Source organism: Armigeres subalbatus, chromosome 3 (assembly GCF_024139115.2).
Source record: "Armigeres subalbatus isolate Guangzhou_Male chromosome 3, GZ_Asu_2, whole genome shotgun sequence".
Taxonomy (NCBI): Eukaryota; Metazoa; Arthropoda; class Insecta; order Diptera; family Culicidae; genus Armigeres; species Armigeres subalbatus.
The window spans coordinates 255,933,867-255,950,996 of NC_085141.1; the positions used below are offsets into that span (position 1 = coordinate 255,933,867).

Sequence of the window (17,130 nt, forward strand, 5' to 3'; positions counted from 1 at the left end):
TGGAGTCGCTACAGTGAGGCAAGGATAGATATATTGTATCTCTGTTCTTGTTGCTCATCGTTATTGACGAAATCTAGGGCCGCTCTAGCAGCCCACCACTATAGAGCAATCGAACGACCTCAACTCAGAAGATGATACTGCTCCACCAACGCAACAGCGCTCTACCATGTAAATAAACTGAATGACTTGGTCGTACACTCCCACTCATCAACGTCAGCAAGACCAAATCGCTGTATATGAACAATTCCAACTCCACTGTAGCCGGGCAAACAGTGGAGAAGGTCGAAAACCAAAGCCAGCCAACGTCGGGTAGCGGACCAAGATCAACATAGAACATGGGGATCCAATCGGCCCAGGCAATGCCGATGTCTACGTTTTACAGTATGGGCCTCACAACTGGATCCCGAATACTGAGCCCCATCGACTATACCATCGAAATCCGATATCAACAGCAACTCCACAGTGTGAATGTACGTAGGCTGGTCTCACACCGCGTAAGAGCGGAGACGAAATCTGCAAGCAAGCGCTGGATAGGAATCTGCCAGGACATCGCAGCAGAGGTAGACCTGAGATATCCTGACGATGAAAACCAACAGAAAAATAAACGAAGTCGTTATGAGTCAGACTTGGGCCCAAGACAAAGATGGATAGAGAAGAACCAATTCCCAATGCCGTATAGCCTATGTAACAATGTAACAATACCCATCGCTATGTTTACAAAGTAATAGAGGTTTTTTTTGAACTTGTTTCGAAGGATGTTTTATCTATCTATTTACTTAACCTTGCGGGACTCGCACCGTTGTAAAAAATACAACATCTTTGAAAAAAGCACAAGTGTCGTGCACAAGAGCGGCGGGACTGCGTGAGTAATCCAGGACCATGCGAGTCCGGAAGGTTAAAAATGAATTTCTGTTTTTCTGCACCTTATAGACTTATAGTGTGAATATTTGTATAGAGAGGTTTATGGGGCCGCAAATGGAACACCAATTTCTTCATAGCTCGAGAATGAGTAAAGAAAATGGAACCAAATCTGGCATGTGGAGGTTTTAGAAGGGAAGATAACTCGAGAACTAATTAATTTTAGACGAAACGAAGTTCGTCGGGTCTCCTAGGTTTTCAAAAAACAAGTGGAACCGTAACTCTCAAAAAAGCAGGGTTGTTTTCTGTGTATCGTACCATTACTTAGAGTAAGGTGTTTAAAGGCGAATCTGCAACCAGACACCTGAGAAAACATCTCAGATCGTGCCTCAGATGAGCCACAATGACCCCGCAGCACACCCGTGCATGTTACTTGCATGGGTGAATTTAGCTTCCTGTATCCTGTCTATGGGTTTGTCCGTTGTCGTATCTATGCCGCTAACTAGCATGGCATTCCAATAATTTGAGGAACGTGGGCATGCTGATATGACGTGCTCCACCGATTCTACTTCAGACTTTACCTATGAATTCCGTATATGTAGCCCGAGAAGACTGCAATGTCGAACCAATGCAAGAACTTGCACTTTTCCAAAAAGAATAACCAACTTTTCTTCAGAAATAAGTTTCAGTATTTTTTATTTATATGAAATTTTGGGTTAAATTCACTACTGGATAAACATATATTAAGTATGAATATTAATATTCTTTGTTTTCTCTAAACGCGCTTTGCTATCATTTTTCATCAATATTTCAAATTTTGCACGGAATAATTGCATTTTGAACATTTTTTTTGTTTCCTTGTTATTTTTTTATTCTCCCCCCTCGTACCTTCCAAGAGCCTTAGGACATAAAATAAATTTAATATTTGTATCGGTCTTATAATAGTTAAACTAATCGAACAGGAACAAATCATAGGCTATGCTATAAAATACAATTTTGTTGGATAAATTGGTTATCATTGAAGCAAAAATATGGACAACGTGCTCAAAACATTGAATAGGTTTTTGAGAGTGCGGAACTTGATCATTTTTAAGTAAGTAAGATCAGTGTTTACAAAAAAAAACAGATTAATCCACCTAGCGTTGGTGGTGCCTTTCTCGCATTTAGTTAAGACACCAACCTTATATGGGGTTTATATGGTCCGATGTACCATTTTCTTCATAACTTTTAAACGCAACGACCGATCGTTATCAAATTCAATAGTGATCAACAAGGCTTTGTCCCCTGTCGAATAAAACTTGTTGCGAGAGAATCGGTTAAGGATTACTATATGAAAAGTTGTCTAATATTTTTTATAGCTTTTGTGCACACACATACAGACGGACAGACGGACAGACAGACATGTGTTCAGTTTGTCGAGCTGAGTAGATTGGTATATAATACTATGGGTCTCAGATGCTTCTATAAAAAGTTCGTTTTAGGAGTGAAATGATAGCCTTTCGGCACAACTTCGTGGTACGAGAAAGGTAAAACTATATCCGTCCCATCACATGTAATTAAAAATTAAATGACGCATCTATCTCTGAGATCATAGTTCAAAGATTCTAATTCTGATTCGTAAATGTTCATATCCATAATCAAAATCTGATTCTGTCTGATTCTGATTAAGAGATACAAAAACCTTGGTTCTTATTCAAAAATCCTGCTTCTGAAATTCTGATTCTAAACTATTTCAGATCATTAGACTCTGATTTTCAAACTAAAATTCAAATATTTTTTTTTTTTTTTTTTTTTCCCAATTTCGTTTATTTGGTAGGCTCAGGCGTGTATAACACTTTACGGAGCCACGTTTCTTTGAGATATGTACAATCGACATAATCTTAATATTAAATTAGTAAGAGAGGGAAATAAGCCAACGTACTCGTGGTGACTCGAGGTTAGGTTTACAATGTTTAAGGATGGACGGGGATTAGGATTCAGGAATCAGGGAATCATCACAATCAAGGAATTTCAGCAGCTCATCCGGTCATTTGGCGTCGGGGACGATGTGGTGTGTCGTCGTGCTCGAAGAATGGTTCGAATGGGAGCATCTTCCGGACGGCCAGAGCTACGGCGCTCTACGGGACAGACAGACAGAGACAAAACAAAAAAAACTTTGAAGAAAAGAAAAAATCAAAAGTATTAGACTTTTTATGTCAGAGGAACAAAAGAAAACTATAAATGGCTTGCATATAGACCACATCACGTTCCCCAAAACACCTCTTATCTCCTGGAAGGGTTGTTTACCTCGGGCCACTAGGGTATCCAATAATTGCTCTCTGGAGACGTCGTTTTCCGAGCAGAACCAAACTACGTGATCGATGTCATCATAACCGGCTCCGCACCTACATAAGTTGCTATCGACAAGGTTTATTCTGTACAGATGTGCGTTTAGTGATTGAACATAAGTATCGACATCACGCGAATGAAGCCTCGACTTAAGTCCTCATCTCTGAATCATGCTCGTCCAGAAACTTCGTTGTGTGTCCAATTTCTTTGCCGACTCTGGGGAGTACTCTGACGGACTAATGGGAAAAAACTCGTTGCTCGAGAATTGTCTATCATAAACCTCACCTTTATGTGCGCCCACCTTTGACAGCGAGTCTGCCTTCTCATTGCCGTAGATTGAGCAGTGAGAAGGGACCCAAACAAAGGTAATCTTGAATGATCTTTCGACCAAAACACGCATCTGCTCTCTTATGTTTGTAAGAAAGTAAGATGCGTGCTTAACAGGTTTCATCGACCGGAGTGCCTCGATAGAACTAAGAAAAATTCAAATATTCTAATTCTGAGAGCGAGATTATTATATTAAGAAAATTATTTTGAGCTTTTTAGTGTAATGTTTTCACTTGTCATAAGACCATAAGACCATAAGAGTTTGTACCTACGCATTTAATTCCACCACTTGATTGTACCTTGACAGGTACGTATTTCGACCTTACTGTTGAGATTTCGAATTAGAAGCTCAATCCAGTAGACATTGTGAGCAAAGATATAAGATTGCCAGTCTGGAGATGACGAGTTCGACTCTATTATTTTTTTATTATTTTGGGTGAGAATGTTAGAAGAAGAAGAATAAAAAAAGGAAAACCAAGAAGAAGAGCAAAAAGAAGAAGAAGACTCCGTGTTTGTGACAATAATTCTTAAATTATGTTTTCAGTTGCTGACACTTCTATTTTAAATCTAATTACAATAATTCTAGTTCCGAAATTCAAATTTTGAAATTCTGTTTCTAAGTTTTAGATTCTGATTTCAAGATTTTGATTCAGAGATTATTATTTTGACCTTCTGATTTTGAGATTGCTTTCAGACATTCTGATTTCGATATTTTCAGGTATTCTGATTCTGAGATTTTGATTCTGAGATTTTGATTCTGAGATTCTGATATGAGTTGCTGTTTTGATTCTGAGATTCCGATTTTGATTCCAAATTCTTACTCCGAAGCTCCAATACAGTAATTTCGTTTTGAAAATTCGATTTTTAAGATTCTCGTTCGTTTTTTTGAGATTTTTATTCTGTGATGCCAATTCCTAAGTTTTTTTTCGAGGATTCTGATTCTGAAATTCTGTTTCTGAAATTTGGATTCCAAGGTTCTGATTATAAGATTTGTTTCAAAGCTTATGATTCCTTATTCTGTTTTTCGATTTGTGATTTTAAAATTCTATTTCTGCGTTTTTGATTCTTAGATTCTGATTCTGGTGTTTAGATTTTGAAATTTGTTTCAAAGGGAGATGGACTGTTTGGCCGAAGCCCACTAAGCAGACAGTTGTTTGGCCAAATATGCCTTTTGGCCGAACAAGCCATGAGGCCGAAACTTATTTGGCAAAAAGTCATTTGGCTGAAAATGCCGTTTTGCCGTAAAAGTCGTTTAACACAAATGGACGTTTAGTTATTTGGCCGAAGAAATAGTTTGACGTCACACTTTAAACGTCACGCTAACTCCATATTCCGCATTTCTCCCTTCGCAATTCTCACTTTTCACGAACTTTTCGATTAACTCATTTCTCATTTGTCACTTGTCATTTCTTTCTTCTCAATTATCAATATTCACTTTACAATTCTCACATCCAATATTGTAGAGCCAATCATAATCATTTTGCCATATAACCCGTTAGGCCAAATGGCACTTTTTGCCAACATTTCGACCGAACGGCATTTTCGCCAAAATGACCTATCCGGCCAAAGGATTTTTGCTTAAGTTAAACTATTTGCAAGGTTTCGGCTTTTCAATCTGGATATTTTTAGAACAACCGTTCATGATCTGTCCCAACGTTTCAGAAAGTGATTGTTGCCTTCATCAGGGGAAAAATCATGAATACGGTTCTACGTCTAACGTCTTTGCAAAGGATGTTGTCCAAAATTTAAAAAGACTTGCCGAAACGTTGGAACAGATCTTAAACGGTTGCTCTAAAAATATTCAGACTGAAAAGTCGAAACCTCGCAAATAGTTTAACATTTTTAGCCATATGAATTGTTCGACCAAACGACATTTTCGGCCGTATGAACTTTCTGCCAAACAACCATTTCGGCGGAACGGCCTTAAGAACAATTCTCCGGTCTGGCCAAATGATATTTTTGACAGTAGTTCATCCAAATGTTTTTTCCGGCCAATTGATACTTTCTGCCAACGATTATTTCGGCCGGTCTTTTTTTAACAAGCTCGGTCGAATGTCCCGTCGGCCGTATCTCACTTACAGCCGAATAAGAATTTGCGGACAAACCGTTTTCCGCCTTAAACCTGTATCAGCCAAACATCCAATTATACCAAACGAAAATCGGCTGGATGACTTCTGGCCTAACTTGTGATTTGGCCAGGTGTCATTTGGCCAAACGACCTTTCACCCTGAGATTCTGATATTCTGATTCCGAGATTTATTTCAAAGATTTCGATTCCTCATGCTGTTTCAGAGATGGCCATTCTGAGATTGATTGTGAGGTTTTGAATCCGAAATCTTAGATTTTTATTTCCATATGTCGATTTTGAAGTAAGGTACACTGGGGGAAGTGGAAAAGGAAAAATCGATAGTGCATGTTTGAATTAGTGTAAAACCAGTTTATATGATTTAAATGCGTTCAATCGAAATGGGCTATCAAAAACAGTCAATTTTGCACCAACTGTGCGGTAATTCATACCATTTTGGTCGCTTGAAATTTATGGAAATAGATTTTAAAATTAGAGTTGTTTTTCCACTCATCCTAGTGGGATGGGGTAAGTGGAAAACCCATGTTACCTTGACCGGCAATATTGATGAGTAGTTACATATAACTAAAATCAATACGATAATGTCTCTGAGTATCTTTTGTGGAATAATTTCATCACCTTAACAGAATAGATCCTCAAGAAATTCTCGTAATAGCTAGGGGAGGGCTGGTTTTGCCTTCTCGGTCACTAAGGGTACGTAAAGTCTATATGTTCGCCCCAAAGATGAACATTTTAAAGGAAAAATGGTACCTTTAGGGTTATAAACTAATCAACTTAGTTTAACGAATTGAGATGATGTCTGTATGTGCGTATTTGTATGAATGTGTGTGCGCAAAACACGTACAAAATTATCAGCTATTCTTAAGCACTTGTCCTTAACCGATTTGTTCGCAAAAAAATGCATTCAACGGTGAAACTTGGTTGGAATAAAAATTAATGTGAATTATACAATATATTTACCTATCAGTGCTATTTTTAACTTTCTTATGTATTTTTTTTTCGTATGTAAAACATGTGAAAGGCATCAGTACCGATAGGTGAATTAATCAGGCATTTTCTCATTTATATTAGTCCAATCACCACTGGAATCACAATGATAACAAAGAAGGAACATATTAAGATTCAGCTGTCGAAATAAACCCTGGAGGGACGAAAAAAATTGCGTAATTAGAACATTATCCACTTCCCCCGCAGTGTTTGATACCTGGGGTAAGTGTAATTTTTTTTGAATTATTTGCTTTCTTGGTACAAACCACTACCAATTGAATGGGATTAGTTCAATTGTATTATAATGGTCACCTGTGATATAAATTCACTTGAAAAAAGAACAATTGGTGCAAATAAGGAATAATTTTATGAATGCAAATATCAATTTTTCGCGAAACCTAAAATTACAGTTCAAGCGATAACCGTGTTAGTGTATGTGTTATACAAATTTCAACATAGTATTAGTGTGAGCATCAAAGTATAGCATTGCATAATGCTATGATGTGGTAAAAACTGTAAAGTATGTACAATTCCAATTTTTCGAGTCGATTTTTACACTTACCCCCTTTTTCCACTTCCCCCAGTGTACCTTAATGATTCTAAAATTTCAACTCTGATAATTTGATTCTAAATTAGAGATTCTGAAGCTGAGATTTCAATGCAGAAATTGTAAAATTCTGATTATGAAATTCACATTTTGAGATTCTGATTCTGAAATTTTGATTATGATGATCAGATTTTGATTCCAGAAATCTATTTCTAAGAAAAATGTTATAAAAGCATATCCACATTAAATTACGGACACCCAACTTCCAACGCGGCTCTTCTTCCAAACGACTTTTGCGGCATGTTCTCTGGTTATGCCCAACGACATTTTTGGCCGTATAAACTATTCGACTAACTAAATGACTTGTTCGGTCAAGTAATCCTCCCTGTCAAACAACCATTTCGACCAAATGACCAATACGGCCGTATGTACCTTGCGATCAAATGACGATCAGTCAATCGACCCTTCCCCCTAAGATTCTGAGATTCTGATTCTGTTATGAAAATTTTGACTTTCAAACTGCAAGAAAAATTTAATTTGAAACTGTTACTGAGATTCTGATTGTGAAGAACTCAAACTCGGATTCTTCTAAGTTCTGATTTTTTAATTTTGATTCTGAGTTTTTGGTATTTTTTTTGTATTTTCTCTGTTGAGTTTCTGACCAGAGATTTTGATTCTATGATTCTGGTTCTGAGTTTTTTTAAGATTCTTATTTTAAAATTATGACTCCGATTCTGAGCTTCTGATTCTTAGATTCGAATTCTGATATTTTGATTCTAGGATTCTGATTATGAAGTATTGATTTCAAAATTAAAATCTGCAATTTCGGATCTTATTCTGAGATTTTGAATCCGATTTCTCTATACAGAGATTCCAAGAATCTGATTATGACTTTCTGATTTTGAGATTCTGGCTCTGCGATTCTTTCTCTGAGATGCTGATTCCGAGATTTTGATTGTGAGGTTGGGGTTAAGAGATTTTGATTTTGAGATTCTGATCTTGAGATTTCGATTCGAATTTGATTATTCTATTTCTGTCATCATTTCTGATTTTAGAAACGCTCCTACTGAAATTCTGATTATGAAACTGTTTCTCAGATTCTGATTCTGAGTTCAGATTTGAAATTTTGTTGCTTAGTTTCTGACTCTGATTCTAAAATTTTGATTCTGAGATTCTGTTTTTGAAATTATGAATCTGAGCTTCTGGTTCTAATTCAGTTGTTCCCGTTCTGAGATTCGTTACAAAGATTCTGATTTGACTACTTTTTCTGAGATTCTTATTCTGGGATTCTGATTTTGAGATTTTTCATGTTTTGAGATTCTTATTCCGTGATTCTATTCCTGAGATTAGTTTCAGATTCCGAGATTCTGTTTCCAAAGTTCTGAATCTGAGTTTCTAATTCTGAGATTCTAATATTTTAATTCTAAGCTTCTGATTCTTACATTTCAATTCTACCTCTGAGATTCCGGTTCTTAGATTTTGATTCCTAGTTCCCAGAATTAAAATTCCATATATCTAAGATATTGATTCGGATTATAATAGTTTGATTCTGATATTCGGACACCGAAATTCTGCTCCTGCGATTCCTATTCAAAGATTTGATTGAAAGATTCTGAATCTTTATTCTGGCTAAATCTTCAGCTTAATGAATTTGAAGCTTCAATTCGGTATATTTGTTTGTTATATTTTGATTCGAAGACTCGAATTCGAAATTTCTGAATCAGAGATTCTGATTCTGAGATTTATTTCAAAGTTTAAGATTCCTCTGAGATGAAGATTCCGAAATTCTGGCTCTGAAATTTCAATTCCGGATTCTGATTTTGGGCATCGTTTCAAAGTTTTTTTTTTATATTTTATATCTGAAATTTCGATTCAAATTATGAATATTTTGATTCTGCTATTATCTTTCTTAGATTCCATTTTTTGAGAGTAGGATTCTCAGATTCTAAATATGAGAATCAGAATTATGTTCTGACTCTTTAATTCTGAAGTCCTGTTTATAAGACTCTGAGACTTGTTTTCTAAAATTTTGATTTTGAGATTCTCATTCCGAGATTCTGATTCTGATAATCTGGTTGTGAAGTTTTGATGTGTAAATTCTATTTCTGATGTTTTGATTCTATTTTTGAGATTTGGTTCTGAGGTTTTTATACTGGGATTCTGATTTTGAGATTCTGATATTCTGATTCTGAGACTTTAAGATAATTATGAGGTTCTCGGTTCCAATTCAGTGATTCAATTTCAGACATTTTGTTCCATAGAATCTGATACAGAAACTCTTTTTTTAAATTTCTAATTCTGAGATCTGAATGAAATTCTTAGATTTTGATTATTACTATTCTGCTTCTGAGATTCGTTTCAAAGATTCTAATTTTGAAATTATGTTTTTAAGTTTCTGGTTCTGAGATTCTGATTTTGAGATATTGTTTTATATATTCAAATTTGGTGATTTTGATTCTGATATTTAATTCAAAGATTTTGATTCTTTACTTATTCTATTTTTTTGAGATTCTGATTCCGATATGTTTATTCTGACATTTTAATTCTAACACTTATTCCAAAGATTCTGATTCATCATTTGCATTCTGGAATAATGATTTTGATATTCTAATTCTGAGAATTTGATACTGAGATTCTTATATTCCAAAATTTTGAATCTAAGTCTCTAATTCTGAGATTCTGATTATGAGAGTCTGAGAATCTGATTCTGAGATTCTGAGAATCTGATTCTGAGATTCTGATTTCAAGATTCTGATTCTGGGATTCTGATTCTGAGGTTATGGTTCTAAGATTCTTATTTTGAGATTCTGATTGTGAGAATCTGAGTTTGAGATTCTAATATTCTGATTCTGAGATTCTGATTCTGAGATTCTGATTATGAGAATCTGATTCTGAGATTCTGATGCTAAGAATCCGATTATGAGAATCTAATTCTGAGATTCTCATTCTGAGAATCTGATTTCAAGACTCTGATTCTGGGATTCTAATTCTGAGATTCTGATTCTAAGATTTTGATTCTGAAATCCTGATTATGTGACCCGGAATCTGATATTCTGATCTTGAGATACTAATTCTGAGATTCTTATTCTGAGAATCTGGTTCTTCGATTCTGATTATGAGATTCTGATTCTGAGGTTCTAGTTATGAGATTCTGATTTAGAGATTCTGATTCTGAGATTCGAATTCTGAGATTCTGATTCTGAGAATCTGGTTCCGAGATTCTGATTCTGAGATTCTGATTCTTAGATTACGATTCTGACATTCTGGATATGAGATTCTGATTCTGAGATTCCAATTCTGAAATTTTGATTCTAAGATTCTGATTCTGAGATTCTGATTTCAAGATTTTGATTCTAGGATTCTGATTCTGAGAATCTGATTTCAAGATCATGATACTGGGAATCTGATTCTTAAATTCTGATTCTATGATTCTGATTCTGAGATTCTGATTACAAGATTTTGATTCTGGGATTCTGATTCTGAGATTTTGGTTCTAAGATTTTTATTTTGTGATTATGATTCAGAGAATCTGATTTCAAGATTCTGATTCTGGGATTCTAAGATTCTGATTATGGGATTTTGATTCTAAAATTCTGATTCTGTGACCCGGAATCTGATATTCTGATCTTTAGATACTGACTCTGGTTCTAAAATTCTGATTATGAGATTCTTATTCGTAGATTCTGATTCTGAGGTTCTAGTTCTGAGATTCTGATTAAGAAATTCTGATTCTGAGAATCTGGCTAAGAGCTTCTGATTCTGAGATTCTGATTTTGTCATTCTGGAATTGAGATTCTGATTCTGAAATTCCGATTCTGAATTTTTGATTCTAAGATTCTGATTTTGAGATTCTGAGATTTTGATTCTAAGATTCTATTTCTGAGTTCATGATTCTGAGATTCTGATTCTGAAATTCTGGTTATGAGATTCCGATTCTGAGAATCTGATCCTGAGATTTTTATTCAGAGATTCTAATTCAGAGTTTCTGATGCTGTGGTTCGGATTCTGAAATTTTGATTCTGAGATTCTGATTCTGAGAAACTGATCTTAAGATTATGATTCTGAGATTCTGAATCTGAGATTTCAATTCTGAGATGCTGATTCTGAGGTTCTGATTTAGAGGTTCTGATTCTGAGATTCTGATTCAGAAATTATGATTTTGATAATCTGATTCTGAGAATCTGGTTCCGAGATTCTGATTCTGAGATTCTGATCCTGAGATTCTGATTCTGGGATTCTGATTCTGAGATTCTGATACTGAGATTTTAATTCTGGGATTCTGATTCTTAGATTCTGATTCTGAGATTCTGATTCTGGGATTCTGATTCTGAGATTTACTTTCTGAGATTTTGATTCTGAGATTCTGATTCTGAGACTCCGATTCTGACATTCTGGATATGAGATTTTGATTCTGAAATTTTGATTCTAAGATTCTGATTCTGAGAATCTGATTTCAAGGTCATGATACTGGGAATCTGATTCTTGAATTCTGACTCTATGATTCTGATTCTGAGATTCTGATTACAAGATTTTGATTCTGGGATTCTGATTCTGAGATTTTGGTTCTAAGATTCTTATTTTGGGATTATGATTCAGAGAATCTGATTTCAAGATTTTGATTCTAGGATTCTTAGACTCTGATTCTGGGATTTTGATTCTAAAATTCAGATTCTGTGACCCGGAATCTGATATTCTGATCCTTAGATACTGACTCTGGTTCTAAGATTCTGATTATGAGATTCTAATTCTGAGATTCTGATTATGAGGTTCTAGTTCTGAGATTCTTATTCAGAAATTCTTATTCTGAGATTCTGATTCTGAACATGAGATTCTGATTCTGAAATTCCGATTCTGAATTGATTCTGATTTTGAGATTCTGAGATTTTGATTCTGAGATTCTGATTCTGAGATTCTTATTCTGAAATTCTGGTTTTGAGATTCCGATTCTGAGAATCTGATTCTGTCATTCTGACTCTGAGATTTTGATCCTGAGATTTTTATTCAGAGATTCCAATTCGGAGTTTCTGATGCTGTGGTTCGGATTCTGAAATTTTTATTCTGAGATTCTAATTCTGAGATTCTGATTCTGAGTTTCTGATTAAGTGATTCTGATTCTGAGAATCTGGTTCCGAAATTCTGATTTTGAGATTCTGATACTGAGATTTTAATTCCAAGATTCTAATTCTGAGATTCTGATTCTGGGATTCTGATTCTGAGATTCTGATTCTGAGATTCTGATTCTGAGATTTTGATTCTGAGATTCTGGATATGCGATTTCGATTCTGAGAATCCAATTCCGAAATTTTGATTCTAAGATTCTAATTCTGAATTTCTGATCTCAAGATTTTGATTCTGAGATTCTCATTTTGAGATTATTTTTCTGAGAATCTGATTGTGAGATTCTGTGTCTTAGATTCTGATATTGAGATTTTCATTCCGAGAATCTGTTTCTGAGATTCTGATTCTAAGATTCTCATTCTGAGATTCTGATTCGGAAATTTTGATTCTAAGATTCTGATTCTGAGATTCAGATTTTGAGATTCTGACTCTGTGATTCTGATTCTGATATTCTTGTTCTAAGATTCTGGTTCTGAAATTCCGATTCTGAGAATTTAATTTTGTGATTCTGACTCTGAGGTTCTTATTATGAGATTTTTATTCAGAGATTCTAATTCGGAGTTTCTGATGCTGGGGTTCGGATTCTGATATTCTGATTCTGAGATTCTGATCCTGAGATTCTGATACAAAGATTGTTATTCGGAGAATCTGGTTCCAAGATTCTGAATCTGAGATTCTGATTCTGAGGATCTTATTCAGAGATTCTAATTCTGAGATTCTGATCCTGAGATTCTGTTCCTGAAATTTTTATTCTGAAATTCTGATTAAGAGATTCTGATTCTGAGAATCTGATTCTGAAAATCTGGTTCCCAAATTCTGATTTTGAGATTCTGATTCTGAGATTCTGTTTCTGGGATTCTGATTTTGGGATTCCGATTTTGAGATTTTGATTCTGTTCCTAAAATTTTTATTCTGAGATTCTGATCCTGAGATTCTGTTCCTGAAATTTTTATTCTGAGATTCTGATTAAGAGATTCTGATTCTGAGAATTTGATTCTAAGAATCTGGATCCGAAATTCTGATTCTGATATTTTGATTCTGAGATTCTGTTTCTGGGATTCTGATTTTGGGATTCCGATTTTGAGATTTAGATTCTGTTCCTGAAATTTTTATTCTGACATTCTGATTAAGAGATTCTGATTCTGAGAATTTGATTCTGAGAATCTGGATCCGAGATTCTGATTCTGATATTTTGATTCTGAGATTCTGTTTCTGGGAGTCTGATTTTAGGATTCCGATTTTGAGATTTTGACTCTGAGATTTTGATTCTTAGATTCTGATTCTGACATTCTGGTTATGAGATTCTAATTCTCCGAATCTTATTCCAAAATTTTGATTCTAAGATTCTGATTCTGAGCTTCTGATTTCAAAATTTTGATTCTGGGATTCTGATTCCGAGATTCTGTTTCTGAGAATCTGATTCTTAGATTCTGTTTGTTAGATTCTGATTCTCAGATTTTCATTCGGAGAATCTGTTTCTGAGATTCTGATTCTAAGATTATGATTCTGAGATTCTGATTCTGACATCCTGATTCTGAAATTTTGATTCCAAGATTCTGATTCTGAGGTTTTGATACTGAGATTCATATTCTGATATTCTGATTCTGAGATTCCGTTTTTGAGATTTTGATTCAGAGATTCCGATTTTGAAATTTTTATTCAGAGCTTATAATTCGGAGATTCTGATTCTGGGGTTCTGATTTTGAAATTCTGATATTCTGATACCGATATTCTGATTCTGAGGTTCTAGTTCTGAGATTCTGATTAAGAGATTCATTCCGAGATTCTGCTTCTGAGATTCTGATTCTGAGATTCTGGTTCTGAGATTCTGATACTAAGATTTTAATTCTGAGATTCTTAATCTGAGATTCTGATTCTGAGATTCTGACTCAGAGATTCTGGGATTTTGGTTCAGATATTATTAGATTATTTTGATATTCTGATTTCGTGACTTTATTTCATAGATGCCAACATTCTGATTCTGGAATTCGAATTCCGATATTCTGGTTCTCAGATTTTGATTCTAAGATTTCGATTTTGAGATGTTGATTTATAAATTCTGATTCAAAAGCTGTGTTTCTTATATTTTGATTCTCAGTTGCTAGTTCTAACACAATTTTTTTTCTGGGGATTCATTTCCGGGATTTTAATTCTGAGATTTTGATTTTGAGACTCTGATTCTGAAACTCTCATTCTGAAAATTAGGTTTCGAAATCCTAAATCTAAAATTCCTGTTATGATACTCTGGTTTTTCGATTCTGAGAATATGACATTTTGATTTGAAAACTGCGATTCTGAGATATTGATTCCGATTTGAAATTTAATATTCTGAGATACTGCTATTCCTGTCCTTGATTGATATTTTGGGACTCTATGTTTGGGGTATTATGAAATGCTCATTTTGCTATTCTCCATACAAATTTTCAATCACGCAATAGTTTGATTTTTCCTCAATTTCTCGCAATTCTCCACAAATAGCACCCATGAACTTATAATCTATCAACCCCCCTTCCGTGCATACATGGACATGACTAACACTTCCTGTTTCCACAACCACTCAGTATGTATTAAAATGTAACACATATTCATGTCGTAGTAGCAGGGAAGGCCAGTCCGTGAAGCGAGTGCAGAAAAAAAAACCTGGCTATCATTCTCTCTTCCACTACGTGAAGATCGTATCCATTCGCCAGCACTTCGATGACACCACTCGAGATGATTTATGATCCTGACAAATCGAATAACGATTTAGATGTAGCACACCCCGAGCGGATGCAGGAAACGGTGCTTTATAGGCCAACTACCACCCCGTTCCCACTGCGGGAGATTTCTCCTTAAGAAGTGGGTCAAAAGAATTTTATAATTTTCAACCAAAGTAAAGATTTTAAATAGATTTTATTCAAAAATGCTGGTGTAAACTTCTAAAGGCGCCCAGAAGGTCAAGTTGTCAGGTCAGTTTCGCCAGTAAAAATAAGTACAAAAATAATATTCTAATACTCAACCAATTATGACCACCTGACATGCGGCTCTTCTACCAACTTCCGTCCATCCGACAGCGCAGCAGTACTTGATTCTGCTGCTCTGCATCCGTTAGAGCCAGACACCAGCAGCCAGGGCAGCATCCGGGTGGTACTTAACCGCCCATAAAAGAATGCTGTCACGAGCAGAGCGCGTTCCCGTAGTCATTGATGGAGAGGCTGAAGCGAACGATACCGCCGCCACCGATGACGACGACGACGGCAACGACGATGGATGATGATGTTGGGAAGTGTGCAGAAAATGATTATTGATTGTGCTGTGTATGACACATTTTTTCATCTGGCCTCGTAAACACCCTTGCGGAAATGAAACTAATGCGATCATGTAGTGCACGGGGCTTGTGGGGTCGGTCATATTTTGCAGTACCATCAATTGAATTCATGTGCTCGGAATTTAAAATTTTTCTTACAATCCCATAAATTTCATGGACAGTCTCATAGCATTTGAATTTTAAATCCCAAAAAATTGTTCGAAATAAAAAAAAAATTCTCTATAATAAAGTTTAGGATAAATTTTGATTCTCACTTTTTAATGACAAAATTTAATGATTCAAACACATTCTACAGAGCTCCTAATATCCTTGAATCGAACTAATCGCTAATCGTAAGCCGTTTCCTTATGGTTGTTAGTATCTTCAGATCTACAGGATTAGGTCACCAAAGCTTGATGAATTTCATGTTTTTGTCAGAGTTTCACTTGGAAGTGTTGATATCCAATGGCATTATAATTTTTGTTTTGATTAAAACTGTGAATTATTGGAGTTTCTATTTTTAATAAATCTTGTGTAAAGATGGTACTTCCCGTTCTAATCCTAAATATTTTTTTTATTTTTCTATTGCAGGTTTCTTCATCGGTCAACACACCCTGCCGGCAGTCACCGCAAGCAGTGGCTCCGCAGAAGCAAGCCTCCGTTTGCTAGATGACAGTGAGCTCGACTTGCTGGACATTGAACGCCAGCACCAGCCGCGAAACGATAGAACCACCTCCACGGCCGGAACGTCGTCATCGTCGTCGTCACCCGTGTCGCAAAACCAACCCCTCGGAACGTCCTTCACCGCGAGCGGTGGCAACGCTAGGATAAACAATAATCATAAGATAAATTTAGTGTCTTATACAGCGAATCTAGATAATATTTTGAACAGTCTCGAAGACGACGAAGAAGTTGATGACGATGATCGGCGGTTCGGGTTAGATGACCGCCGGATCGTCTCTGGTGCCAAACTGTACGAGCGGAACCACGAGGCCAACGTGCAGCACGACGAGGCTGCCAAGCCGGTGCACCACCGGTTGCTAGTTAATCAAATTGTCCAAAAGTACTACCCCAACCACCGTCGCCACAGGAGGTCGCTGCTGCTGCGGAGATCGGCTCGAAGTTCAGACTCCGGTGTAGCCCTCAAGCGGCAAGAAGTAGCTCTCCCCTTCGCCTCCTCCACGCTGACTCCCAGCTCTTTTTCTTCTTCTTCGTCACCACTTTCTCCGCCGTCATCGTCGTCAGTCGCACGACAGGTGACACGGACCGAACCTGTTGTACATGATCCTTCCAACCAGAGTAGTAGTAATTACGGAACCAGTGAATACGACAAACCAGAAAAGAATGGGAAGATGGCTGTGAAAAATATTATTAGGAGTAATAATAGTGAACATAATTACGTAAGGAACTTGACGCTCGCAAACGCTGAGCATTCGTCATCTGACAAGAGCCGAGCATCCGTACAGGAGGGGACCACTAATGGTGAAGTAGGAAGCTTTGCCGCTAACGGTAAGTGGTGTTTCGAATGGTTTTACTTTTGAAACAGAAATTAATTGGAAGTGAGAAACAATTAAGGCAACTAATAAAACATTT

The 17,130-nt window shown here is 36.2% G+C and overlaps 1 protein-coding gene across 1 annotated transcript in view; it reads left to right on the forward strand.

The window, feature by feature from the left end:
• The first annotated feature begins 335 nt into the window (after positions 1-335).
• Positions 336-17,130, forward strand: part of LOC134222422 (uncharacterized) — a 301,768-nt gene continuing 284,973 nt past the window's right edge. The window contains exons 1-2 of the mRNA XM_062701571.1: positions 336-474; positions 16,129-17,046. Coding sequence (XP_062557555.1) covers positions 336-474; positions 16,129-17,046 — 1,057 coding nt within the window. The remainder of the gene's footprint in view (positions 475-16,128; positions 17,047-17,130) is intronic.